We start from the raw sequence: 27,009 nt of genomic DNA, 5'->3' as shown, positions 1-27,009 counted from the left end.
AAAAAGTGCATAAATTAATTTGGGATGTACTACTTCTTCACCTTTAATCATAAATTTCAATTACATGCTTGAAATAGAATCCTATTGAAAGTGTCCCCCTAAATAAGTAGCTCAACCTAATTGTGGCTTCAATTTGGACTCGAATAATTTTGAATGACATTTTTAGAAGTCTGTAATTTCGTCGTATTTTAGTAGTGTTTAGGACAATGTTGATATTAGAATAGGTTTACTAGTTGGGTGGGGTTTAATTAGTAATGGGTGGATAGTGAGTTGACTTATAGATGATATTATAAATTAAATTATAACTTATAGTTGAGCGCCAAGTATTTCCCTGCCATAGTTTTTCGCCTGTAACATTAGAGCTCTAATTCACCTCCATTTCAGAAGTAATGGGTGGAGGCAACAGTCAAAAAGCCAAGATGACTCGTGAGAAGAAGATAGACAAGATGAAAGGCGCAAAAGGAAGCCAACTTGACGCGAACAAGAAGGCCATGTATATCCAGTGCAAGGTGTGCATGCAGACAATTATCTGCACAACGCCAGAGGTGAAGTGCAAGGAACATGCCGAGTCCAAACATCCAAAATCTGACCTCGCTACCTGTTTCCCTCATCTAAAAAAATAGAATAAGGTGTCGAACATGTGTTGTAGAAAATGTTACTATCACTAGTCACAAAGTGTCAGATCCAAGCAAGATGTAAAATTGTGTATTTATCTCACACATAAATAGGTCGGGCCAAATTTTTAGTTGTGCACTCTTTTCTTAAATGGTTGATACCATGTGGTATATCTGGATTTGTCAATGAAGTTGTAACGACCTGTTTAGTCGTTTTGAACAGCAGATTTTATTTCTGGAAAAACAAGCTGAGGCGACGGACCCCACGATGAACCGTCATGGGCACGACGGACCGTCGCAGGGTCTCGTTTCAAAACACTTAGAAAATCTGAAATTGGATACTGAAAATCGACTCTCTGAACTTCGTAACGGAATGGCAGGACGGACCGTCACAGACTCTTCAGAGAAATTGAGTCTCTAAACTCTGTGCCGGACCAGCAGGACGGACCGTCGCAGGCGCGACGGACAGGCTGCGTAAATCCCAGTCTGAGTCGGAATTCCTCAATTGTTTTAAGGGACGTTTTTGACTATTCCTGCTTTAATTATAAAGTTAGTGGGTTAATGTTAACAAGTCTAATTACTTGGGGGTTAAAAGAGGTAACCTTAAGTTAATTAGTAGGTTATTATTGCCATATTTTATTCTTAATTATATACTAATTAGGGTAAAAGAAAGAGGGTTTGGAATAAGAAAATTTGAAAGCACAAGAGAGAGAGAAAACGAACGAACAGGGAGAGCAGAAGAACAAAGCTTTGGGAATTTGCTTGCTTGATTTCTTATCTTCGGTGGAGGTAGGTTATGGTTTCTCTTACGATATTCGTAGTAAACTCTTAATAGAGAATAATATGTATTGATAATATTGTAAACTCTGGTATGTGCTTAATTGTATGCTTGCATGAATGTGATTATATGATTGTGATGAAATAAGCATGATGAAGTTATTGAATCCCAAATCTTGCAAAACCCTAATCTCTTTGTTAATGATGAGGTCTTGGTATAAAAGAAGGCGTGATGAACTAAAATAATGAGATTGATGATGCCTTGGTAAGAAAGAAGGCTTGATGAATTGATAGAAGGAGATTAGGGGCTTGGGTGTCACGAACCGACACGTAGACTTAGGGGATCGGGTGTCACGAACCGACACGTAGATTTAGGGGATCGGGTGTTATGAACCGACACGTAGATTTAGGGGATCGGGTGTCACGAACCGACACGTAGATTTAGGGGATCGGGTGTCACGAACCGACACATAGAATTAGGGGATCGGGTGTCACGAACCGACACGTAGAATTAGGGGATCGGGTGTCACGAACCGACACATAGATTTGGGGGATCGGGTGTCGCGAACCGACACGTAGATTTAGGGGATCAGAGTGTCCCGTTCCGACACATAGTAGTAGGGGATCGGAGTGTCACGTACTGACACAAGAGGATTAATGACTATGAGGGAGCGGAGTGTCACGTACCGACACAAGAGAAATAAAGATAATGAATCTTGAAAGATGTTAATATACTCAATCTAATGAACATAATTCCCAAATGAGTATGGTATTGAGGCTTGAGTCCTCATGTGTGAACTTGACGGTAATTGTTAATGATATAGTACTTGCTGTTGCTACATGTTGAGTATCATAGTTGATTTTATGATGTTACCTGATATATACTGTTTTCTATTTTGAGTTGGCCGATGATATCTACTCAGTACCCGTGTTTTGTACTGATCCCTACTTTTATGTTTTCTTCTTGTTTATTTGTGGAGTGCATCAAACGTGCCGTCATCTTCGACTCAACAGTAACTCTAGCCAGTCTTCATTACTCCGGATATCAGGGTGAGCTAATGCTTCTAGCTTGGACTGGATCTTCCTCTTCATGTCTTGATGCCTTGAAGTTCCGGCATGGACTAACTTTTTATGTATTTTAGCTTCTTAGATACTCTTAGATTAGTAATTTGAGGATAGATGTTCTTGTGATGATGACTTCCAGATTTTGGGGATAATAATAGTTATTGATTTTATTAATGAGTTTAAGTCTTCCGCATTACTTTCTGTTGATATTATATTGAAATGTTAAGGTTCAGATTGGTTGGTTCGCTCACATAGGAGGGTAAGTGTGGGTGCCAGTCGCGGCCCGGGTTTGGGTCGTGACAAACTTGGTATCAAAGCATTAGGTTCGTCGGTTTCATCACATAAGAACGAGTCTAGTAGAGTCTTAAGGAATGGTAGGGGGATTCCTTTACTTTTCTTTGAGAGGCTATAAGACTTTAGGAAAATTCCATTCTTTCTTTCCTTCTTTCGTGCTATTACTTGGGTCCAATTGGTATCTAGGTGATACAAATTGGTATCTGACCATCTTCACTCTATTTCGCAGATGGTTAGAACTAGAGCAACAACCACGCCAACATCAACATCAGCAAGACAAGAAGCGTCTAAGCCAGCCACTGGGGCTGTAGCTCGAGGAAGAGTAGCGGCAAGAGGCCGTGGTAGAGGTCGTGGGAGGACGTCCTCTAGAGGAAGAGGATGAGCACCTAGCCCGTCTGATACTAGGGCGGTGACTCCTCCACCGACTGAGGAAGTGGTAAGAGAGGGTGAGGAAGGGGAGAATGAACAAGTGCAAAATGAGGAATTGCCACCCCAACCTACCCCAGAGATGATCAATCAGGTTCTCGCTTATCTTAGTGGGTTGTCTGATCAGGGTCAGGCCCCTCCAATGTTTTCTGCACCAACACCTCCGGTTTCAGAGGTACAACATGCAGCCACTATGGCTCTTCGTATGGATGCCTCATTGGACATAGGCACGTTTCCACGTCTGACTACTGGGCCCATAATGACAAGTGATCAGCATGAACTTTTTAGTAAGTTCTTGAAATTGAAACCTCCAGTCTTCAAGGGTGCTGAATCTGAGGATGCTTACGATTTTCTGGTTGACTGTCATGAGCTACTACATAAGATGGGTATAGTAGAACGGTTTGGTGTTGAGTTCGTATAGTATTAGTTTCAAGGGAACGCCAAAATGTGGTGGCGGTCACATGTTGAGTGTCAACCAATGGAGGCACCACCTATGACTTGGGCCTCATTCTCTAGCTTGTTTATGGAGAAGTATATCCCCCGGACTTTGAGGGATAGGAAGAGGGATGAGTTCTTGAGCCTAGAGCAAGGTAGAATGTCGGTCAATGCATATGAGGCTAAGTTTCGTGCACTATCCAGATATGCCACTCAACTTTGTTTTAGTCCACAAGAGTGGATTCGTCGTTTTGTGAAGGGGTTGAGGTCAGAGTTGCGGATTTCAGCCTTACAGGTAGCGGCTACGACAAAATCCTTCCAAGAAGTGATAGATTTCGTGGTAGAGGTGGAAGAAGTGAAGCCAGATGAATTCACCATGGCATCGACATCAAAGAGGTTTCGAAAGGGAGGTGAGTTTAATGGTTCTTACTCTAGAGGACAAGGTTCTGGAGGTTACTCAGTTCGACCCATTCAGTCTTCTTTACAGACTGTAGTTGGGGGTCCACCTCAGACCGGTCAACACTTCTATGAGAGACCTATGCTTGACTCTAGAGAGTGTTATGGATGTGGGGAGACTGGACATGTTAGGAGGAATTGTCCCAAACAGAGTTATAGACCCCTAATAGCTAGAGGTAGAGGTGGTCATGGTAGAGGCCATTATTCTGGAGGACGTGGTGGTCGAGGTAATGGTGGTCACCAAAATGGTCGAGGTGATGGGCAAACTGGAGCCACTACATCACAACATGGTAGGGGCAATGGACAGACAAACGATAGGGCCCATTGTTACGCTTTCCCTGGGCGGTCTGAAGCGGAGGCATCTGATGCTGTCATCATAGGTAATCTTCTGGTTTGTGATTGCATGACTTCTGTATTGTTTGATCCTGGATCCACATTTTCTTATGTATCTTCCTCATTTGCTAATGGTCTAAATTTACATTGTGAATTACTTGATATGCCTATTCGTGTTTCTACTCCGGTGGGTGAGTCTGTGGTGGTTGAAAAGGTATATAGGTCTTATTTGGTGAACTTTGTAGGGAGCAACACTTATGTAGATTTGGTTATCTTAGAAATGGATGATTTTGATGTAATTCTGGGTATGACTTGGCTTTCTCCGCAATTTGCGATCTTGGATTGTAATGCTAAAACAGTGACGTTAGCCAAGCCTGGGACAGATCCGTTAGTGTGGGAGGGTGACTACAGTCCCAATCCGGTGCGTATCATCTCCTTTCTTCGTGCTAAGAAAATGGTTAGTAAAGGGTGTTTAGTTTTCTTGGCACATCTCAAGGATGACACTACCCAAGTACCTTCAATTGAGTCGGTTTCGGTGGTCCGTGAGTTTCTGGATGTGTTCCCTGCAGATCTTCCTGGTATGCCACCAGATAGGGATATTGACTTCTGTATTGGTCTTGAACCGGGTACTCGCCCCATTTCTATACCCCCTTATAGAATGGCTCCCACGGAGTTAAGAGAGTTAAAGGCCCAACTTCAAGAGTTGTTAAGTAAAGGTTTCATTAGACCAAGTGCATCCCCTTGGGGTGCTCCGGTGTTATTTGTGAAGAAGAAGGATGGGAGTTTTCGGATGTGCATAGACTACCTGTAGTTGAACAAGGTAACCATAAAGAACAAGTATCCTCTTCCTCGCATTGATGACTTGTTCGATCAGTTACAAGGTGCTTGTGTCTTCTCTAAGATTGACATGAGATCCGGTTATCATCAATTGAAAATACGGGCAACGGATGTGCCAAAGACCGCTTTTAGAACCAGGTATGGGCATTACGAATTTGTAGTGATGTCTTTTGGTCTTACGAATGCCCCTGCTGCGTTCATGAGTTTGATGAATGAGATTTTTAAGCCATATTTGGATCTCTTTGTGATCGTATTTATTGATGATATACTGATATACTCTAAAAGTAAGGAGGAACATGAGGAGCATTTGAGAATGGTATTGGAAATGTTGAGGGAGAAAAAGCTTTATGCCAAGTTCTCTAAGTGTGAGTTTTGGCTAGATGCAGTGTCCTTCTTGGGGCACGTGGTTTCTAAGGATGGAGTGATGGTGGATCCTTCTAAGATTGAGATAGTGAAGAATTGGGTAAGACCTACTAATGTGTCAGAAATAAGGAGCTTTCTTGGGTTAGCTAGCTACTACCGCCGATTTGTCAAGGGATTCTCTTCTATTGCTTCCCAACTGACGAACTTGACTAATCAAAATGTTCCATTTGTATGGTCGGACGAGTGTGAGGAAAGCTTTCAGAAGATCAAGACTTTGTTGACTACTGCACCAATTCTCACCTTGCCAATGGAAGGTAAGAATTTCATTGTCTATTGTGATGCATCCTATTCGGGTTTGGATGCAGTGCTAATGCAATAGAGGAATGTGATTGCTTATGCTTCAAGACAATTAAAAGTGAATGAACGTAAGTATCCAACTCATGATTTGGAATTGGCCGCGGTAGTGTTTGCATTAAAGCAATGGAGACACTATTTATATGGAGTTAAGTGTGAAGTCTATACGGATCATCGTAGCCTACAGTATGTCTTTACTCAGAAAGATTTGAACTTGAGATAGAGGAGATGGATGAAACTACTAAAGGACTACGACATCACTATTTTGTATCATCCGGGGAAGGCGAATGTTGTAGCGGATGCTTTAAGTAGAAAGGTGGGAAGCATGGGAAGTCTAGCTCACTTGCAAGCTTCTAGACGCCCATTGGCTAGAGAAGTTCAGATTCTGGCTAACGACCTTATGAGATTAGAAGTAAATGAGAAGGGAGGATTTTTAGCTTGTGTGGAGGCAAGATCTTCCTTCCTTGACAAGATTAAGGGAAAGCAGTTTAATGATGAAAAATTGATCCGGATCCGAGATAAAGTGTTGCATGGAGAGGCTAAAGAAGCGACAATTGATGAGGAAGGTGTTTTGAGGATTAAGGGAAGGGTATGTGTACCCCGCGTCGATGATTTGATCAACACTATTCTGACAGAGGCTCATAGTTCAAGGTATTCGATACATCTGGGTGCAACCAAGATGTACCGTGACCTAAAGCAACACTTTTTGTGGAGTAGAATGAAGCGTGATACTGTGGATTTTATTGCTAAATGTCCAAACTATCAACAAGTAAAGTATGAACACCAAAGGCCCGGAGGAACACTTCAGAGAATGCCCATTCCTGAATGGAAGTAGGAAAGGATTGCAATGGATTTCGTGGTTGGTCTTCCAAAGACATTGGGGAAGTTTGATTCTATTTGGGTAATTGTTGATAGGTTAACTAAGTCTGCTCACTTCATTCCGGTCAAGGTGACTTACAATGCAGAGAAGTTAGCCAAACTTTACATCTCGGAAGTGGTGCGATTGCATGGGGTTCCACTCTCCATTATATTAGATAGAGGTACGCAGTTTACTTCTAAGTTTTGGAAAACACCGCATGCGGAATTGGGTACTAGGTTGGACCTTAGTACTGCGTTCCATCCTCAGACCGATGGTCAGTCTGAGCGAACGATTCAAGTGTTGGAGGATATGCTTCGTGCATGTGTGATAGAATTTGGTGGTCAGTGGGATAACTTCTTACCCTTAGCAGAGTTCTCCTACAACAATAGCTATCACTCAAGCATTGATATGGCCCCATTTGAGGCACTATATGGGAGAAGATGTAGGTCTCCCATTGGGTGGTTTGATGCATTTGAGGTTAGACCCTGGGTACTGACCTTTTGAGGGATTCATTAGAGAAAGTGAAATCTATTCAAGAAAAGCTGTTAGCGGCGCAAATTAGGCAAAAGGTATATGCAGATAGAAAAGTTAGAGACTTGGAGTTCATGGAGGGTGAACAAGTCTTGTTGAAGGTTTCGCCGATGAAAGGGGTGATGCGGTTTGGTAAGCGAGGTAAACTTAGCCCAAGGTATATTGGTCTATTTGAAGTACTTAAGCGAGTAGGGGATGTGGCTTATGAGTTAGCCTTACCTCCAGGGCTGTCCGAAGTGCATCCGGTAGTCCATGTGTCGATGTTGAAAAGATACCATGGGGATGGAAACTACATTATCCGTTGGGATTCAGTTTTGCTTGATGAGAATTTGTCTTATGAGGAGGAACCTGTTGCCATTCTATATAGAGAAATTCGCAAGTTGAGATCAAGGGAGATTGCATCCATCAAAGTTCAATGGAAGAATCGACCCGTTGAAGAATCCACTTGGGAGAAGGAGGCGGTTATGCGAGAAAGATACCCACATCTGTTTACAGATTCAGGTACTCCTTTTCGCCCTTGTTTTCCTTCTTGTGATCATTCGGGGACGAACGATGGGTAAATTGGTATCTATTGTAACGACCAGTTTAATCATTTTGAACAGCAGATTTTATTTATGGAAAAACAGGCTGAGGCCACGGACCCCACTACGGACCGTCATGGGCACGACGGACCGTCGCAGGGTTTCGTTTCAAAACACTTAGAAAATCTGAAATTGGGTACTGAAAATCGACTCTCTGAACTTCGTAACGGAATGGCAGGACGGACCGTCACAGACTCTTCAGAGAAATTGAGTCTTTGAACTCTGTGACGGAACAGCAGGACGGACCGTCGCAGGCGCGACGGGCCGTCACAGGCTGCATAAATCCCAGTCTGAGTCAGAATTCCTCAATTGTTTTAAGGAACGTTTTTGACTATTCCTGCTTTAATTATAAAGTTAGTGGGTTAATGTTAACAAGTCTAATTACTTGGAGGTTAAAAGAGGTAACCTTAAGTTAATTAGTGAGTTATTATTGCCATCTTTTATTCTTAATTATATACTAATTAGGGTAAAAGAAAGAGGGTTTGGAATAAGAAAAATTGAAAGCACAAGAGAGGGAGAAAACGAACGAACAGGGAGAGAAGAAGAACAAAGCTTTAGGAATTTGCTTGCTTGATTTCTAATCTTCGGTGGAGGTAGGTTATGGTTTCTCTTACGATATTCGTAGTAAACTCTTAATAGTGAATGATATGTATTGATAATATTGTAAACCTTGCTATGTGCTTAATTGTATGCTTGCATGAATGTGATTATATGATTGTGAAGAAATAAGCATGATGAAGTTATTGAACCCCAAATCTTGTAAAACCCTAATCTCTTTGTTAATGATGAGGCCTTGGTATAAAAGAAGGCGTGATGAACTAAAATAATGAGATTGATGATGCCTTGGTAAGAAAGAAGGCTTGATGAATTGATAGAAAGAGATTAGGGGATCGGGTGTCACGAACCGACACGTAGACTTAGGGGATTGGTGTCACGAAGCGACACGTAGATTTAGGGGATCGGGTGTCACGAACTGACACATAGATTTAGGGGATCGGGTGTCACGAACCGACACGTAGATTTAGGGGATCGGGTGTCACGAACCGACACGTAGAATTAGGGGATCGGGTGTCACAAACCGACACATAGAATTAGGGGATCAGGTGTCACGAACCGACATGTAGATTTAGGGGATCGGATGTCACGAACCGACACGTAGATTTAGGGGATCGGAGTGTCACGTTCCGACACATAGTAGTAGGGGATCGGAGTGTCACGTACCGACACAAGAGGATTAATGACTATGAGGGAGCAGAGTGTCACGTACCGACACAAGAGAAATATAGATAATGAATCTTGAAAGATGTTTAATATACTCAATCTAATGAACATAATTCCCAAATGAGTATGGTATTGAGGCTTGAGTCCTCATGTGTGAACTTGACGGTAATTGTTAATGATATAGTACTTGCTGTTGCTAAATGTTGAGTATCATAGTTGATTTTATGATGATACCTGATATATACTGTTTTCTATTTTGAGTTGGCCGATGATATCTACTCAGTACCCGTGTTTTGTACTGACCCCTACTTTTATGTTTTCTTCTTGTTTATTTGTGGAGTGCAGCAAACGTGCCGTCATCTTCGACTCAACAGTAACTCTAGCCAGTCTTCATTACTCCGGATATCAGGGTGAGCTAATGCTTCTAGCTTGGACTGGATCTTCCTCTTCATGTCTTGATGCCTTGAAGTTCCGGCATGGACTAGCTTTTTATGTATTTTAGCTTCTTAGATACTATTAAATTAGTAATTTGAGGATAGATGTTCTTGTGATGATGACTTCCAGATTTTGGGGATAATAATAGTTATTGATTTTATTAATGAGTTTAAGTCTTCCGCATTACTTTCTGTTGATATTATATTGAAATATTAAGGTTCAGATTGGTTGGTTCGCTCACATAGGAGGGTAAGTGTGGGTGCCAGTCGCGGCCCGGGTTTGGGTCGTGACAGAAGTTGGTGTTGTATTTTTGTTCAAAAAAAAAAGAGCGCCAATTATTTAAAAAAATATTTAAATACTTTAAATTTAAAATCGCTAAATAAGTTGTCAATTTTGAATCCAAAGGTGGATAACAAAGGTATTTTGGTGCCAAAAGGTGGATGAAAAGGGCGTTTTGAAGCCAATAGGCAAATGGAGGCCAATTTTATACCATTTTCAATATTTTGATGATATTTTAGGCCCTTTTTTTCTTTTTTTTCAATTTTAGAGAAGAGTATTCGACAAACTCATTACAGAACATAGAGATATTTCACCTATGTATTTAACATTAGTTTGTGTTGAACTTTTTTTTTCAAAAAAAAAAAGATAACTGTATTTTCTTCTAACAATTATTCTTATTATTATAATTTATATATGTAGTCCACGTAGTTCCATTTTATCTTTATCAAACTTCAAATATCTTAATATTTATCAAAGATTAACGTTTTTTCTAATATTTAGTGAATGTAATATTTTACAACTATTTTATTTGAGTTATAATATTTTTTTATTTTTAAATATTAATATTGTGTTTCTTTTTCACCTGTTTCTAAAATTGTGAAGCTAAATTCTTTTTTTTTTATCTCTTCTTCTTCTAGCTTCTTCTACTTTCTCAGGTTTGCTCTTCTCAACTCTACCTTTTGTAGTTTCATTCTAAATTTGCACATTTTTCTACCTTAATAGGTGTAATAATCTGTCATCTAAACAGTAGATATTAACTTTTATGGATTGAGTTTAATTTTTAGTGTTGAAGAACATGATTTGCGTCTTCAAGCTCAGATCTATGCTTAAATTGAGTGAAATTAAGATTCCTCTGTTTTGTCTGTTTGTGAAGATGAATAGTACACACCATTTCTCCTCATCTTCATGTAGAGATGCTTCAGATCCAATTTAAGAGAAATGAATCTTTGCATGTCAGCTGTGTTACCATTGTTGATGTCTTCACCAGCTCTCGTACTCTAATTAGCCTGTTTAGCAACAAAATCGCAGCTGATGGAAGATAAAACAGGTCCAATGTTTTCTCTTAACGCAGTTCCTATAATTTTTGGAATTGGTTTAATGTTTTCTTACTTCTTAGTATAATCATCCAGAAGTACCAGACCAAGAATTTTGGGTTTCTGCTGATGGAGCTGCGATGTTAGTCCAATCGGTAAGCTATCGACTTTATGTTTCTTATAGGTCTATAGATTCGGCAATATATTTTTCCTTTCCTTTATTATTGTAGTTCATGATGTTATTATTTCTAAAAATAAATATTTACTTTTTTCCATTCAAAATTTGTAATTTCTTGATCTTCCTTTCTGATTCTAAGCATTAAGTATCTGCCTTCATTGTTTAATTTGATAAATAAAATTGTAATACATGTGTCTTTTTGTGTGTGCAATTTTATTTTCTAAAGTATTGATGGACATTTATGTCCTTCTGTGTGGGTAATTTTATTTTGTAACTATTAGCAGGAGAGAAAAAAAATGTTAGATTATATGTAAAGTTGATCACATACTTCTCTACTTCCTAAGCTTCTAGGTTAATTAGAAGCATTATTTCACTTTTTCATATTCGCCCACCAAATAGAATAACAGAAAGAAGATAATGGAGAAAGAAATTGTCTTTTGGAGATTAATTATTTTTAGGTTTTGGCTTCAAAAGAATTTCAAAACATAACCACTTTTATATATATATATATATATATATATATATATATATATATATATATATATATATATATATATATATATATATATATATATATACCAAAAAAGTTGGTTTGCAAATTGAAGAGGAATTTCAAAACCTAAACAAAAAGACGAGGTATGTATTTGTCCTCCTATTTTATGTTTGAACAATATTAAACATATAATATATCTCACATTAGCATATTAAATGATTTGTTCATTGACTATTCGTAACATATCCGTTGATCTTGCTTTATATTTGTCTCATATATTCAACTAGAAGATAAAAAAAAATCAATTATATGTTTTTCAAATACGAACACTCTAATTCACTAGGTATATATATATATATATTTATAGTTGGTGTGAGACACATACTAGTGAAGCATAATACTATCTAGGGCTTTTATTAAAGCAAAAATTTCCTACGTTTTGCTTCTATTGATGTTCCTCTTTCGAATTTCAAGGGAAGAGAGGCTACATTGTAAAAACATGATATTTATACTTCATTACTAACTGATTTTTATTACCTAAATTGGAGTTATGTACAAGCAAAATGACTTGGGATTGAGCAACATGCTCCATTCATTGTCATTCTGAAATACCCTCTGTGTAATACATTAACTACTACCTATGCTATATGACATACAATCACTATGAGCTTGGCTATGTTTTTGTAGGAAATATGAAAGGAGAATACTATCATTAGAGAATGCCTAAGTTTTACATAGGCTACTTAAGGTCACTTGAGATGATTACAATCATCAACTATATCTCTATTTATACTAGTAACAATATAAATCAAAGGTCTTGCACAAATAACTAAATCCATGTATCACAATTTACTAGATCCATGTATTATGAAATTCTAAAAAGACTTCTTTGAAAACTAAGAGAAAATTTCGGAAAACTAAAGATTGATGTATTTATTCCAACACTCCCTCTGAATGCATTTGCTTGATAACTCCAACGCATTCTCGAAGATAGCATAATTTTTCTCTAGGAAGTGCTTTGGTCAAGATATCACCAAGTTGTTCTCCTGTGTGACAATAATAAAATTGAATTTCGCCTTTCTCTTGTGCTTCTCGAATAAAATGATACTTGATGAAAATATGTTTTGATCTTTCATGGATGACTGAATTCTCGGCAATTGCAATTGCTGACTTGTTATCACAATATAGAACAATCCCTCTTTTTTATTTTTCACCAATATCTTTAAATATTCTCCTAAGACAAATAGCTTGAGAAGTAGCCTTAGTTGATGAAATATATTCTGCTTCGGCAGTGGATTGAGCAACAACATTTTGCTTTTTTGATAACCAAGAACAAATACTTGATCGAAATAAGAAAGCATAACTAGAAGTACTCTTCATGTTATCTATACTTCCAGCCCAATCACTATCAGAATAACCGATCAAGTTTAAATCTCCACCAAATTTGTATGTTATCTCATAGTCCATTGTTCCTTGCCAGTAGCATAGAACACGCTTTGCATCTCCAAAATTTACTTGGCTTGGTTCTTGCATGAATCTGGATAATAAACTAGGAGCAAACATAATGTCTAGGCTTGTTGAAGTAAGATATAACAAACTTCCAATCAGGCTCCTATAAAGTGAGCTACTAGCTTTCGTTTCTTCATCATCTTTTTTAAACTTCTCATTTGATGCTAATGGTATGACCATAGACCTATAATCCATCATTTTGAATTTTTGAAGAATACTTTTAGTATACTTATTTTGAGAAATGAAAATTCTTTCTTTCACTTGAGAAACTTCGATGCCCAAGAAATAATTTAGCAACACAAGATCACTCATTTCATAGGCTTGCATCATATCTTGCTTGAATTTTTGCATAATCTTCACATCATTTCCTGTAAAGAACAGATCATCCACATAGAGACAAACAATGATAATGCTGCCATGTTCTTTCTTTACATACAAACTAGCTTCACTTTTACTTCTCTGCATTTTTGTTTCCATAAAATATATATCAATTTCATTTTACCAGCCTCTTGAGCTTGCTTCAGCTAGTAAAGAGATTTTTTAGCCTCTTCACCATCTCTTCTCCCTCTTGAACAAAAAATTCCTGAGGTTACTCAACCTAAATCTCTTCATCAAATTTTTCCACTAAGAAATGCAGATTTAACATCAAGTTGAAATATCTTTCACTTCTTTTGTACGACAACAACAATTGCGGTTCTAATTGTCTCAAGACGAGCAACTGGACAAAAAATTTCATAAAAATCAATACCTGATTCTTGCGTGAAGTCTCTAGTAACAAACCTTGCTTTGTGCTTTTGAATATCTCCATCCTCATTGAGTTTGATTTTGTAAATCCATTTTAGACTTACAACTTCTCTTTCTCTGGGTATAGCCACAAGCTTCCAACTATTATTTTTTTCAATCATTCGAATTTCTTCCAAACATCACGCTTTATTTTTTCTATATAATTTTATGGCTCAACACCGGCAAAGTTACATCTCTGATAAATGTCACTTAACATTTTTGTGGTTCTTCATCATATGAATTTGGATTTCTCCCCCTTGAGGGACATCTTCTTCTTTCTCATCGTCTTCTTGATTTGAAGATATGATAGCAGTATTCTCTATCTTTTTGTCCTTCAAATTCCATGTTGTTTATTCTTCAAAAATGACATATCTACTAACAACAAGTTTGTTAGTTTTGACATTGAGAAGCCTATATCCTTTTGTCACATCACTATAACCAAGAACTATACATTTTTGACTTTTTTCATCCAATTTTTTTCTTTTCTCAACAAGTACATAAGAATAACAAATACAACTGAAAATTTAAAATGAGTTACAGAAGGTTTCATTCCACGCAAAGCTTCAACATGTATCTTGTCCTTTAGTGCCTCTATCGGGATCCCATTAAGGATGTACGCTGCTTTATGTATTGCTTCTGTCCAAAAGGATTTTGACAGCCCTTTCTCGTTTATCATAGTTCTGGCCATTTCAACAATTGTTCTATTTCTTATTTATGAGACACCATTTTCTTGAGAAGTGTATTCTGATGTAAGTTGCTTTTGAATGCCTTCATTTTTGCAATTTTCTTCAAATTCTCGACTTATGTATTCACCTCCTCTATCAGTGCGAATGGTTTTGAAGCTGCACCCTTTTTGCTTCTTAACAAGGGCTTTAAATTTCTTGAATGTAGCAAATGCTTCTGACTTTTCTTTCAAGAAATAAACTCAAGACATTCTTGAAAAATCATCAATAAAGATTAGAAAATACCTTTGACTTCCAATTGATGGAGTCTTAATTGGTCCGCAAATGTCGGTATGGATTAGTTCCAAAAGTACACTTGCTCTCCAAGACACCTTTTGGAAAAGACTTCTTATGGTGCTTTCTCATTATAAAACTTTCATATGGATCAACCTCAGTATGTGTCTCAGGAAGGCCTTGCACCATGTCTTTTTGCTTGAGAAGTTTCAAACCATGAAAATTCAAGTGACAAAATCTTTTGTGCCAAAATAACTATTTTCCATGAGTTGACTAAAACTAAGCAAATTGTCTCCCAAGTCAGAAATATAAAGAACACCATGAATTTGCTTACAGCTTCCTTTTCATGTTAATAATAGTACCTTTACCTTTTGGATCAACTAAGGCTCCATTCTCATTCTCACTTTAGTACTGATGCTATTACTAATTGAGAGAAAAGTTTTCATCTCCACTCATGTGATTACTACAACCACTATCAACATACCATTCATTTTTTTCGTTGAAGCATCAGATTTAGAAGCAAAAAAAAAGATTTTCTTTCCTTTCTTCCTCCTATTTTTCACAAAAAATTGTTTGCTCCCGTTTCTTGTGTCAACAATCCTTCTCAATGTTACATTGGGGCTTGCCTTTGTGCCAACATTTTTCTGCAGTGTGATTTGTCTTTTTGCAAACTTTACAAAAAAGACTAGAGTTTTTCTCACCTTTTTCTTCAACATTTTTGAGAACCATCATGATCCTGCTTCTTTTTTGGCTTAAAATCTTCTTCTATTGATTTTTTGAGAAATTTTTAGAATTCTCATTTGTTCTGTACTGGAAAGTTGTCTCTTTGGGTTGATCTTCACGAAAAAATCTTCACTGCTCGTGTGCACGAAATGATCCAACTAGCTCTTTGATGGAAAGATTAGAAAGATCTTTCGTCTCCTCAGTGATAGCAAAGATGTACTCATACTTTTCTGTAACACAAATTAGAATCTTGTCCACAACTTGTTGGTCAGAAATTGTATCACCATGATTTCTTATTTCATTAACAATATTCATGACTCTTGTGCAATATTCATATATCTTTCAGATTCTATCATCTTCAAGTTTTGAAACTCTCTTCTAAGAGTTTGAAGATTTATAGTGTGAACCTTTTCGTTACCGTACACCTCGGCTTCTAGAAAATCCCAAGCTTCCTTTGCAGTCTCACAAGTAACAATCTTTGCAAAATATGCTCTTGAAACTCCCATTTGAATTTTGCTGAAGGTATTTGCTTCTTGATGATACTTAGCCTCAAGATTTTTAATCTCTGTTGTTGTAAGTTTGCCAGCATTGTCTAGCTCTTCAAAGTCATTTGCAACAATAGTCCACAAACATTCAACTTTCAATGTGTTCTCATTCTTATCTTCAAGTATTAAAAACATTTCCATAAAAAAATAGAGTAAGAATAATTGAAGAATCAGCACTTTAATTTGTTTTGGATGTCATATTTTTCCTTCACCTAAGCCCAAATTAAGAACGAAAATCTGCTCTGATACCAATTTGTAAGAAATATGAAAGGAAAATACTATCTTTAGAGAATACTCAACTTTTATATAGGCTACTGATATATCGTGGTTTCACGGTATTATTAATACTTTTTCCTTAAGTTTAGTGTGTCCAAAAGCCTTTTTGTGCTAATTTTAATATAAGTTTCTCTTTGTTTTGCAGGAAATCTGTCCAAAGCTGAATGCGGAGATTTTGAGCGAAGAATTGCAGAAGAGACCACCTACGGAGCTTATGACGGGCTGTCGTGCTTGTGACGGTCCGTGGGTGGCAGCGTAGTGCAGCTGCTGAAGGAAGATGGGGAAGTTTGACCAAGTGTGGGATTACGAAGCTTGTGACGGTCCGTTGTGGCTATGATGGTCCGTTCTGCAGGTTCGTCGTGAAGTTCAGAGAAGTGATTCAGTTACCCAGATTCCAAGAGCTGAAGTGTTTTGAAACGAGACCCTCGACGGACCGTTGTGCCTATGACGGTCCGTCATACTTGCCGTTGAGGGGAATGAAGATAGCAGCAGAAGAAATTGCATAAGTATGGGACGACGAAGTCCATGACAGTCCGTCGTGACCACGACGGTCCGTCGCGTGGTCCGTCGACCCAGCCGGTTTTGGCAGATTTCCAGCAATTAGAATCCTTGTTTAATTTGGTTTTTGTTTTTTTATAAATAGTTCGAAAAACCTCGTTTTTGAGGTTAGACACCAGATAGTTAGACTCCGTGTTATTAGACTTTGTGTATTATTGTTAGATTTTGAGATTCTTGTAAGTGATTTTTGGAGATTAATCAAGCAAACTTTGGATTTTATTCTTTCTCATTGAAGTAAGTACATGAATTCGTATTTAATATATTTGAATATTGTATTTATGGCTATGAGTAACTAAACTCCATAACTAGGCTTGTGGGAACCATAGGCAAATAATGAGATAAACCCTAACTAAAATAACAATTCTAGATTAGTGTCTTGCATGTATTAATAATTCTTTCGCTTAAAAGTCTTTTTAACTGATTGCCAACGTTAGAACTCGCCTTAATGCTACTTGCCGGATCAAGGAGGTAGATAATAGGAAAAGAATTATTAACGTAGATTTAGTGTATACTATCTAATAAGCTAGTATTGATTGGTACGAGGTAATAACTTAGTCACATATCAAATACAATGCTTAATATGAGGTAAGGATAAGGGTTAGGATAGCAACACACGTAACTGGACCAAGGTGCGGAGTGAGACTTTCTAGATGCCAGACCAAGGATTTAGAAATACATAACTTATCACTTTGCATGCAAGATACTAGGAAAGAATTGTTATAGTTAGAATTATCAAGTTATGAACCTGTGGGGAACACGTAAGCCCTACTTACCTTGATTAATTGATTAAAATTCAACTATTAAAGCTGTTAAGTGTCTCTTTCAAGTTTCTTATTTATTTCCAATCAATTAGAAATAGAAACCCCCCTTTTTATATTTTTACTTTCCAAGGAAGTCATTGACCAAGCAATAGTAATAACAAGTTGAAGTTAAGTCTAGACTATTTTCCTCGTGGGAACGATCCCAACCTCACTAGTTGGGTTATTTACTTGACACGACCGCTTTACTTCTTATTTGAGAAGTAAGTTTGAGTGTATCAAATTTTGGCGCCGTTGCCGGGGAATATAGCTTTTAGATTAACTTGAACCTATTACTACAGTTTAGTTGATATTTTCTTGATTTTACTTTGTTTTATTGTTTTTGATTTGTTTTCAGAACTATCCTCCTTGTATGCCAAATACACGGAGAGGAAGAGAACCCTTGTTTCCCTACAATCACGAGCTAGAGCGTACACTGCATAATATGAATCGAAACTTGGGAATAAATGATGAGGATCCAAACCAGAACATCCCAGCTCCGGTTGATGTTCATGGTCAGATGTTACCCGATGCTCCGGGTGAACATCAACAGAGGGGACAAAATCCCGTTCCACAGCCCCAAGTATACTACAGAGGGTATGACAACATAGCAGACTCAAATGGGCCACTTTTCTTGCCCCCTCTACCCACAGGCCACACTTTTGTGGTAACTAGTATCCTGATGCAAATGCTCACTGCCAGAGGTTTGTTTTCAGGGCTACCTTCTAAGGATCCATTTGCTCATATAGCTAAGGTAAGGGCAGTGTGTAAAAGTTGTGTGGGGAGGCCTGATTTGGATCTAGATGTAATAGGTCTCAGAGTGTTTCCTCTCTCACTGACGGGAGAGTCTGCTATATGGTTCACTGAGCTCCCATACAACTCAATCTTCACATGGAACCAATTAAGAGATGTCTTTTTAGCACGCTACTATCCAGTCTCCAAGAAACTAAACCACAAAGACAGAGTGAATAACTTTGTGGCACTACCAGGAGAGTCAGTTAGTAGTTCTTGGGATAGATTCACCTCATTCTTGAGAAGTGTTCCAAATCACCGTATAGATGATGAGTCACTGAAGGAATACTTCTATCGGGGACAGGATGATAACAACAAAGCGGTGTTGGACACTATAGCAGGTGGATCTTATGGAGAATTCTCTTATGCCGAGATTGCTGAAAAATTAGAGAAAATATCCCAAAATAACAAAGCTTGTAGTACTAGGAAGTCCGATACAGGAAGAAACACCTTAGCAGTGCAGTCCACTCACAACTCAGCCACAAATGAGATTCGTGAAGAAATGGCTCAGATGAGAACTGAGCTTGGGTTGGTACTAAAACATGTCACTGGGGGTGCAGAAAAGATAAATGTTGTCAACTACTTGGCTAAACCATCACCTCCAAACGATGAGTGTTATTATGAGGAGGATTCCTATGCAGTAAATGAACAGATGGGGGGTTTCCGACCAAGCGCCCAAGGCTCTAATCAGGAGAATTGGTGCCAAGGTCAAGGGAACCAAGGTCATGGTAACTACAATCGTGAGGGTCATTATGTCCGAGATGGAAACTACAATCGCGACAACAACTTCAACAAGGGTAACTATGGTAATAGAATCGACAGGAATGGACCCTATGTTCCTCCTCAAAATCGTGAAGTTACTCCTAGGGATGGTGGAGGTAGTATGTCGCAAGTTGAGGATATGTTGCATAAAATGATGATGAGGTTCGATGCTAGTGATGAGCACAATAAAGAGTTGAGGAATGATTTAGCGGGTATTGGGTAAAAAGTTGATACACATGCAATATCAATTAAGCAACTTGAGTTAAAATAGGCCCAGTTATCTGCAACTGTGAACACACGGCAACCGGGCACTCTTCCCAGCAACACTGTCCAAAATCCGAAAAATGATGGACATTGTATGACAATTACTACTCGCAGTGGCAAGCAAACCATTGACCCACCTAGGCTATCTAATGAGAATAAGGTGACAAAAGATACTGATAAATTGGTAAATGTTGATGCTGAATTAGAGGATAACACTACAAAAGATGTTGAGGTACCTAAAAAGGTAACTCCTATTCCTAGGCCACCACCTCCATTTCTTCAAAGATTATTGAAAAAGACTGAAAATGGCAAATATCGGAGTTTTATAACAATGTTGAAGCAACTTTCTATCAATGTCCCTTTGGTAGAAGCTTTAGAACAAATGCCCGGTTATGCCAAGTTTATGAAAGATCTGGTCACAAAGAAAAGATCGGTTACTTTTGAGGATGATGATATAATGCAGCATTGTAGTGCTATTGCTACAAGATCTCTGGTCCAAAAGAAAGAAGATCTGGGTGCGTTCACTATTCCTTGTACAATCGGGTTATTATATTTGTGAAAGCATTACGTGATTTGGGGGCAAGCATAAATCTCATGCCCCTCTCGATTTACAAGAAGTTGGGTTTGGGTAACCCAAAGCCACTGCGATGCGGCTTCTGATGGCTGATCGAATAGTAAAATGGCCTATAGGTATACTCCACGATGTGCTAGTAAAAGTGGAGTCCTTCATATTTCCAGCAGATTTTGTTATTCTTGATTGCGAAGTCGATTTTGAAGTGCACATTATTCTTGGGAGTCCATTCCTTGCTATGGGAAGAGCCTTAGTAGACATGGAAAAAGGACAGATGAAATTTCGGTTTAACAATGAGGAAGTGACCTTTAATATTTATAGGTCTATGAGGCAGAGTGGTGAGCTCCAATCGGTATCTGTTATATCCTATAACATAGCTGAGACATCTGAGACACAAATAGAAGAACGTCTAGGTGTAGAAGCATTAGCGGCAGTGATAATGAACTTTGATAGCGATTGCATTGAAGAGTATGAGTCATTAGTCGCGGCTCTTGACTGAGGTGTTGTTCGGTTTAAACTGAAGAAATTTGAGCTTGATATGAAGAATCGCGAGTCCCCACCCGCGAAACCATATATAGAGGAGGCTCCAAAGTTAGAACTAAAAGCTCTCCCACCTCATCTCAGGTATGAATTCTTAGGAAATGGTGACACTTTGCCGGTAATCATTGCATCAGACCTGGATGAACAACAAGTTCAGAGTTTGGTAAAGGTGCTAAAAAGGTTCAAAAGAGCTATTGGGTGGACTATTGCGGACATTATTGGGATCCCTCCTGGTATTTGCTCTCATAAAATCCAACTCATGCCTGATCATAAGTCGAGTATTGAGCACCAGAGGTGCTTGAATCCTCCTATGCAAGAGATTGTGAAGAAGGAAATCATTAAGTGTTTGGATGATGGAGTAATCTATCCAATCGCTGATAGTAGATGGGTATGCCCGGTTTAGTGTTTACCTAAGGAAGGGGGAATGACTGTGGTCCCCAACGAAAGAAATGAACTTGTTCCAATGATACTGGTTACTGGATGGAGGGTGTGTATGGATTACCGTAAACTGAACTCATGGACTGAAAAAGACCATTTTCCTATGCCCTTCATGGATCAGATGTTGGATAGACTTGCAGGAAAAGGGTGGTATTGTTTTCTTATGAGTATTCGGGGTATAATCATATTTCTATTGCACCAGAAGATCAAGAGAAAACCACTTTCACTTGTCCATATGGGACCTTTGCGTTCAGAAGAATGTCATTTGGGTTGTGCAATGCACCCGCAACATTTCAGAGATGTATGATGTCAATATTTTCTGACATGGTGGAGGATACTATAGAAGTTTTTATGGATGATTTTTCTATGGTTGGTGATTTATTCGAGCGGTGTTTGACCAATGTATCTGAGGTCCTTAAGAGATGTGAAGACTGCAATTTAGTACTAAACTAGGAAAAGTGTCATTTTATGGTGAAAGAGGGTATTGTGTTGGGTCATCGCATTTCAGAAAAGGGCATAGAGGTTGATCGAGCTAAATTCGAGGTAATAGAGAGACTTCCCCCACCAATCTCTGTAAAAGGTGTGAGAAGTTTTCTTGGGCATGCAGGTTTTTACCAGAGATTCATTAAAAACTTTTCAAAGATTGCACACCCATTGTGCAAACTGCTGGAGAAAGATTGTAAATTTTGTTTTGATAAATCATGTCTTAAAGCATTCGGTGAGCTAAAAGAAAAGTTAGTGTATGCGCCTATCATTATTTCTCCGGATTGGAACAGTCCATTCGAGGTAATGTGCGATGCTAGTGGGGTGGCTCTTGGTGCAGTATTGGGACAGAGAAAAAACAAAATCCTTCACCCCATTTACTATGCTAGTAAAGCCCTAAATGAAGCTCAGAAGAACTACACACTGATTGAGCAAGAACTCCTTGCAGTAGTCTTTGCTTTTGAGAAATTTCGCTCCTATTTGCTAGGTACTAGAGTTATAGTGCATACTGACCACTCAGCATTGAGATATTTGATGGCGAAGAAGGATGCGAAACCTAGGTTGATTCGTTGGGTATTACTGCTACAAGAATTTGACTTTGAAGTGCTGGATAGAAAATGAACTGAAAATCAAGTTGCTGATCACTTGTCTCGTCTAGAGGATGAAGCTATGAGAGAGTTAGGGGATAAGACTGACATTGATGATACTTTCCCCGATGAACATATATTGGCTGCTTCACAAGACTTGATTCCATGGTTCGCAGATTTTGTGAACTATCTGGCTAGTGATATTGTTCTATCAGACTTATCCTTTTATCAAAGGAAAAAGTTCATGTACGATGTGAAGAAGTTCTTTTGGGATGAACCATACTTGTATAGGAGTTGTTCCGATGGGCTTATTCGGTGTTGTGTGCCAGAATGTGAAATGTTGAGTGTGTTCGAGGCATGCCATTCCTCACCCGTTGGTGGACATCACAGTGGTATCCGAACCGCGCATAAGATATTACAATGTGGTTACTATTGGACAACTCTTCATCAAGATGCTCATGGCTTTGCTAAAGCATGTGACAAATGTCAACGAGATGGTGGTATTTCAAGAAAGCAAGAGATCCCTCTAAATCCCATTCTTGTGATTGAGTTATTTGATGTTTGGGGTATTGACTTTATGGGCCTTTTTGTGAGTTCTAATGACATGAAGTACATTCTAGTAGCAGTCGATTATGTATCTAAATGGGTCGAAGACATAGCCCTCGCAAACAATGAAGGAAGGAGTGTCACTGTATTCTTGAAAAAGAGTATGTTCTCTCGCTTTGGAACCCCAAGGGCCATTATTAGTGATGGGGGATCCCACTTCTGCAACAAATTGTTCAAGGGGTTATTGGAGAAATACGGGGTTCGCCATAATGTGGCCACTCCTTACCACCCTCAAACTAGTGGGCAGGTTGAAATGTCTAATCGGGAAATAAAACAGATATTGTCAAAAACAGTGAATGCTAGTAGAACGGATTGGTCAAGGAGGCTTGATGATGCTCTTTGGTCCTACTGAACAGCATATAAGACTCCCATAGGTATGTCTCCATACCAACTTGTATATGGGAAGGCTTGTCATCTTACGGTTGAGTTAAAACATAAAGCCATGTGGGCTATGAAGAAGTTAAAAGTGGATTGGAGTGAAGCTGCAGAGCAACGGTTAAATGGGTTGAATGAACTCGATGAATTTCGCCTAAAAGCCTATGAAAGCTCAGCACTATACAAAGAAAAGATGAAGAAGTACCATGACAACAAAATTGAAAAGCGAGAGTTTATGGTCGGGGATTTGGTGCTGTTATTCAATTCCAGGTTGCGCTTATTTCCGTGCAAGCTCAAGTCCAAATGGACTGGTCCTTACTTGGTTACCCAACTATTCCCTCATGGAGCAGTTGAGTTGGAAACTAAGGAAGGTGTGCGGTTCAAGGTGAATGGACAGCGCATAAAAATCTATTACGGGCATGCTGAATCGGCAAATGAAGTGATAGAGGCATACCATCTTGATGAAGTCTGAGTAATCAAGGGTCCCCAGTCGTGCCGCGAGATTAAATCAGGCGCTTGTTGGGAGGCAACCCAATACTTATCATCTTTTTAGTAATGGTAGCATTTTTCTACTATTTAAACTTGCAGGCACATCACCAGGAAATTCTGCAAAAAATTACTCTGCAGCAGTCATTGACGGAGACGACGACGGACCTTTGCTCCTACGATGGACCGTCGTATGCATCCGTCCTACCAGGTACGGTTTTCTGTTATTTTGAAACTAGGGCACACGCGACGGAACAAACGATGGGTCGTCACAACTGCGACGTCCGTCATCGGGGAACCGTCACGTGATTAATGAGGTATACCCGACCCGGCCTGGCGGAACCTTTTTTTTCAAAATCAGAATGTTTAAAACCCCCCAACCCCTCATTTCACCCCCATTACTTCATTATTCCTCTAATCTCCCCTCTCTTTTCAACTTCCACACTTTCTCAACCACCGATCATTTCCCTCTCACAATTCTCCAAAGCTCTAAAGTATTATCTACTAGTGGAAACTGCTGCTCTGAATGTCTACCTTGCCACCGAATACGTGTGCATTTGTTTTTCTCCATTACTAAGGTATGTGTCTCTAAATTTATACTCATTTATCTTGCCTTGTTGTTTACTAGTTAGTATTATGCTTAGTTCATTATCGTATGTTGTTTACTTTAGACTATTCTCTCTAACCTAGGTCCAAAAAGTTCAAAATTGACATGTTTACCACCCTAGACATAGGTGCTTTTGCTTTGCTAGTTTCCTAGGTAGTTGGGTTAGTCACATGTAAGTCCAAAACACTACAAGGTTGATGTGGTTCATCGGGGATGCCTAGGGTACCCTTAGTTCTATCACTGTTATTCAGAATGAGACCCCAATGACGGACCGTCGTACCTGCAACGGACCGTCATAGGGTCCGTTTCAAAAGCCCTAGCACCCCTGTCCCAACGGACACATGTGACGGATCATCGTACTCGCGACGGTCCGTCCTGCACAACCGTCATGCTAGACAGAGACCCTGTTTTTAAGGGTCTCCCATTTTTTTCCCAAGTGTTCCCTAACGGACACATGTGACGAACTGTCGTCATCACAACGGTCCATCCTGCACAACCGTTCTGGTTGTCAGAGACCCTGTTTCTAAGGGTCTCTCATTTTTTTCCAAGTGTCCTTCAACGGACACATGTGACGGACCGTCGTACCCACGACAGTCCGTCCTGCATGACCTTCATAACGGTTAGAGACCCCTCTCCTAAGGGTCTCCATTTTTTTCTCAAGTGTCCTACGACGGACCATCGTACCTGTGACGGTCCGTCCTGCACATGCCGTCATGCTACTCAGAGACTCTCCTTCAGGGTTCTCTATATATACATAGTCTAAGTAAAACACGACGGACCTCACGACGGTCCGTCGTATCCACGATGAGCCGTCACCTGGCCCGTCGTGTGTCACTGCTTCTACAGCATGACATACTATTTTTAATGTTTTATTTTGTATGGTTTTGCTTGTCTCCTTTGCCACTACTCGTACTAATATTGATCCTTTGCAGGTACGATCCACTATGGAAACCAACCAAGACTGAAGCTACGCACGTGGGCGATCAAAGTCTGTCGCCCCCTCTGCACGCATAATCATCAGCTCGGATGATGATCGGGACCCTGAGTATGTGCCCCCAGGCACTTCCACACCTTCCCGTGTTGCACGTGCTCCCAGAGCCACACCAAAAAAGGTGGCGTCTGGCGTAGTCACTGCCTCCCAGTCTGATGAGGAGCGCACACTGACCGGCACACTCTCTGGGTCAGCCACAAATGAGGAAGGAGCGTCTGGCTCCTTGGGAGTATCCTGGTCCGAGGAAGCCTCTGACACTGCTGCAGCGTAGGCCTCGTCTCATAAGGATGACAGTTCAGACTCTACATCCGACTCACCAGCTTAGGTCCCCTCTCCAGCCACTGATCAGCCCAACCGGTAGTGTGTCGACGGGCAGTTCCAAGTCTACTTCGACTCCAAGTTCCTGACTGATAAAGGAGTGATGACTCGAACACTCACCTTGGAGAGGCGGGTACTTATAGGGAGTCTCCCAACTATGCCGGAGATCCACAACCTCTTTACCAGGCATCACTTACAGTGGACAGCACATCCGATGGGACGATACAACGAGGAAATGGTCCGAGAGTTCTACGCATCTTACGTAGCGACTCTCCGATCACAGATCGATAGGTGGGCTGCTCCCGCTAAACAGGCCCCACTGGAGCAGGTTCGAGTCCGGGGTGTGTAGGTTGACATTTCCCTGCCAGCCATCCGCCGGTTTCTACACGACGAGAGTGCAGATGCTACTCGGACCCCCATCACTACCGAGTTTGAATACTGTTGGCAGATAGTAAAGGATGGACAGTTCTTGCGCGAGCCAGCACTAAGAGAGACAACCAAGAGGTGGATGGCCCTGCACCTGTCAGTAGATGGAGAGGGTTCCAATTGGGTGACTGAGCCGAAGGGGGCCATCAAGAAGGCCAACCTCACATTCACAGCAAAGTTCATGTGGCTGCTTGTCCGTCATTGCCTTTCCCCAACAGCTGCTGATAACATAGTTACCTGGGTTCGAGCAGTGTTGATGGCGGCGATGATAGCCTGATTCGAGGTGAACTTCGCATGGCTTCTCCAGGCAGTCATGCACGAGAGGGCATTCAAGGTCACTACTACCTACCCTTTTCCATGCATGATCTTTGCCCTTTGCAGGTCCGCAGGTGTGCCCATATGGCACGTAGATCAGCTTAAGACCCCGCAGGGCACTGTAGACGTCGGCCTTATCAGAGACGAGGCCAATAAGTTGGCTCCACGTAGAGGGCCCCGTCCAGAGCTGCCCCCACTTGCTGATGATCTTGCTGATACGGTAGCCTAGGCCCGCACAGCGACACAGGCGTCCACTAACACTACCCCGGTCGAGTCTATCCCGGGTAGTAGCACAGCCCCGAGCTCCTCTTGCACAGCCCCTCTACCGACACTGGTCCCGCTTGCAAGGGTCTCAAAACAAGAGGCACAAATGGTCACTCTTCTGCATCATATCCAGCCGTGGATGCAGAGGTCAATTACCGAGTCCGAAGAGCGTCTAGAGAGGAAGATGATGAAGTTTACAGAGCGGAAGATCACTGAGGTTAATCAGCGTCTAGACGCCTTTGAGTTAAGAGTGCTAGCTTGACCAGCCCCTCCGGTGGATGTGTCGACTCTTCAAGCTGCAGTCGACAGTCTTCGTGCAGACATCGACACGATCTTAGAGGCTAGTGTGCTGGATTCTGAGGCCCCTTCTGTTGAGCCTGCTGAGGACACCGTGTTGGCAGCCCTTTTTGCTACTTCTGAAGTTCCACCACCTCCCCCTTGAGAGAGTGCCAAGAGGCGTAGGGGTCGAGCA

The 27,009-nt window shown here is 40.2% G+C and overlaps 1 protein-coding gene and 1 long non-coding RNA gene across 3 annotated transcripts; both read left to right on the top strand.

Annotated features, from left to right (window-relative positions):
- Positions 1 to 290: 290 nt before the first annotated feature.
- On the top strand, positions 291 to 745 carry LOC101254877 (uncharacterized protein At2g23090-like). Its single transcript, XM_004234637.4, has one exon. It carries the CDS (start codon positions 390 to 392, stop codon positions 621 to 623), a length of 234 nt encoding a protein of 77 aa, XP_004234685.2. The 5' UTR covers positions 291 to 389; the 3' UTR covers positions 624 to 745.
- Positions 746 to 10,433: 9,688 nt separating this feature from the next.
- LOC104646227 (uncharacterized) lies at positions 10,434 to 17,149 on the top strand. 2 transcript variants are annotated; one of them, XR_003245922.2, is made up of 4 exons: positions 10,434 to 10,516; positions 10,735 to 10,908; positions 10,991 to 11,049; positions 16,503 to 17,149. It is a non-coding gene; the product is annotated as an uncharacterized lncRNA (long non-coding RNA). The 2 variants fall into 2 exon arrangements; XR_740378.4 differs by having other exon boundaries at positions 10,445 to 10,908.
- Positions 17,150 to 27,009: the final 9,860 nt, after the last annotated feature.

Source organism: Solanum lycopersicum, chromosome 3 (genome assembly GCF_036512215.1).
Source record: "Solanum lycopersicum chromosome 3, SLM_r2.1".
In the NCBI taxonomy this organism is placed as follows: domain Eukaryota; kingdom Viridiplantae; phylum Streptophyta; class Magnoliopsida; order Solanales; family Solanaceae; genus Solanum; species Solanum lycopersicum.
The sequence above is the reverse complement of the archived record's forward strand: the minus strand, read 5'-3'. Positions and strand labels throughout refer to the sequence as shown.

Bases quoted from the DNA above. Each gene is read 5' to 3' on its own strand.
- LOC101254877 (XM_004234637.4), top strand. From the start codon at position 390: ATGGGTGGAGGCAACAGTCAAAAAGCCAAGATGACTCGTGAGAAGAAG.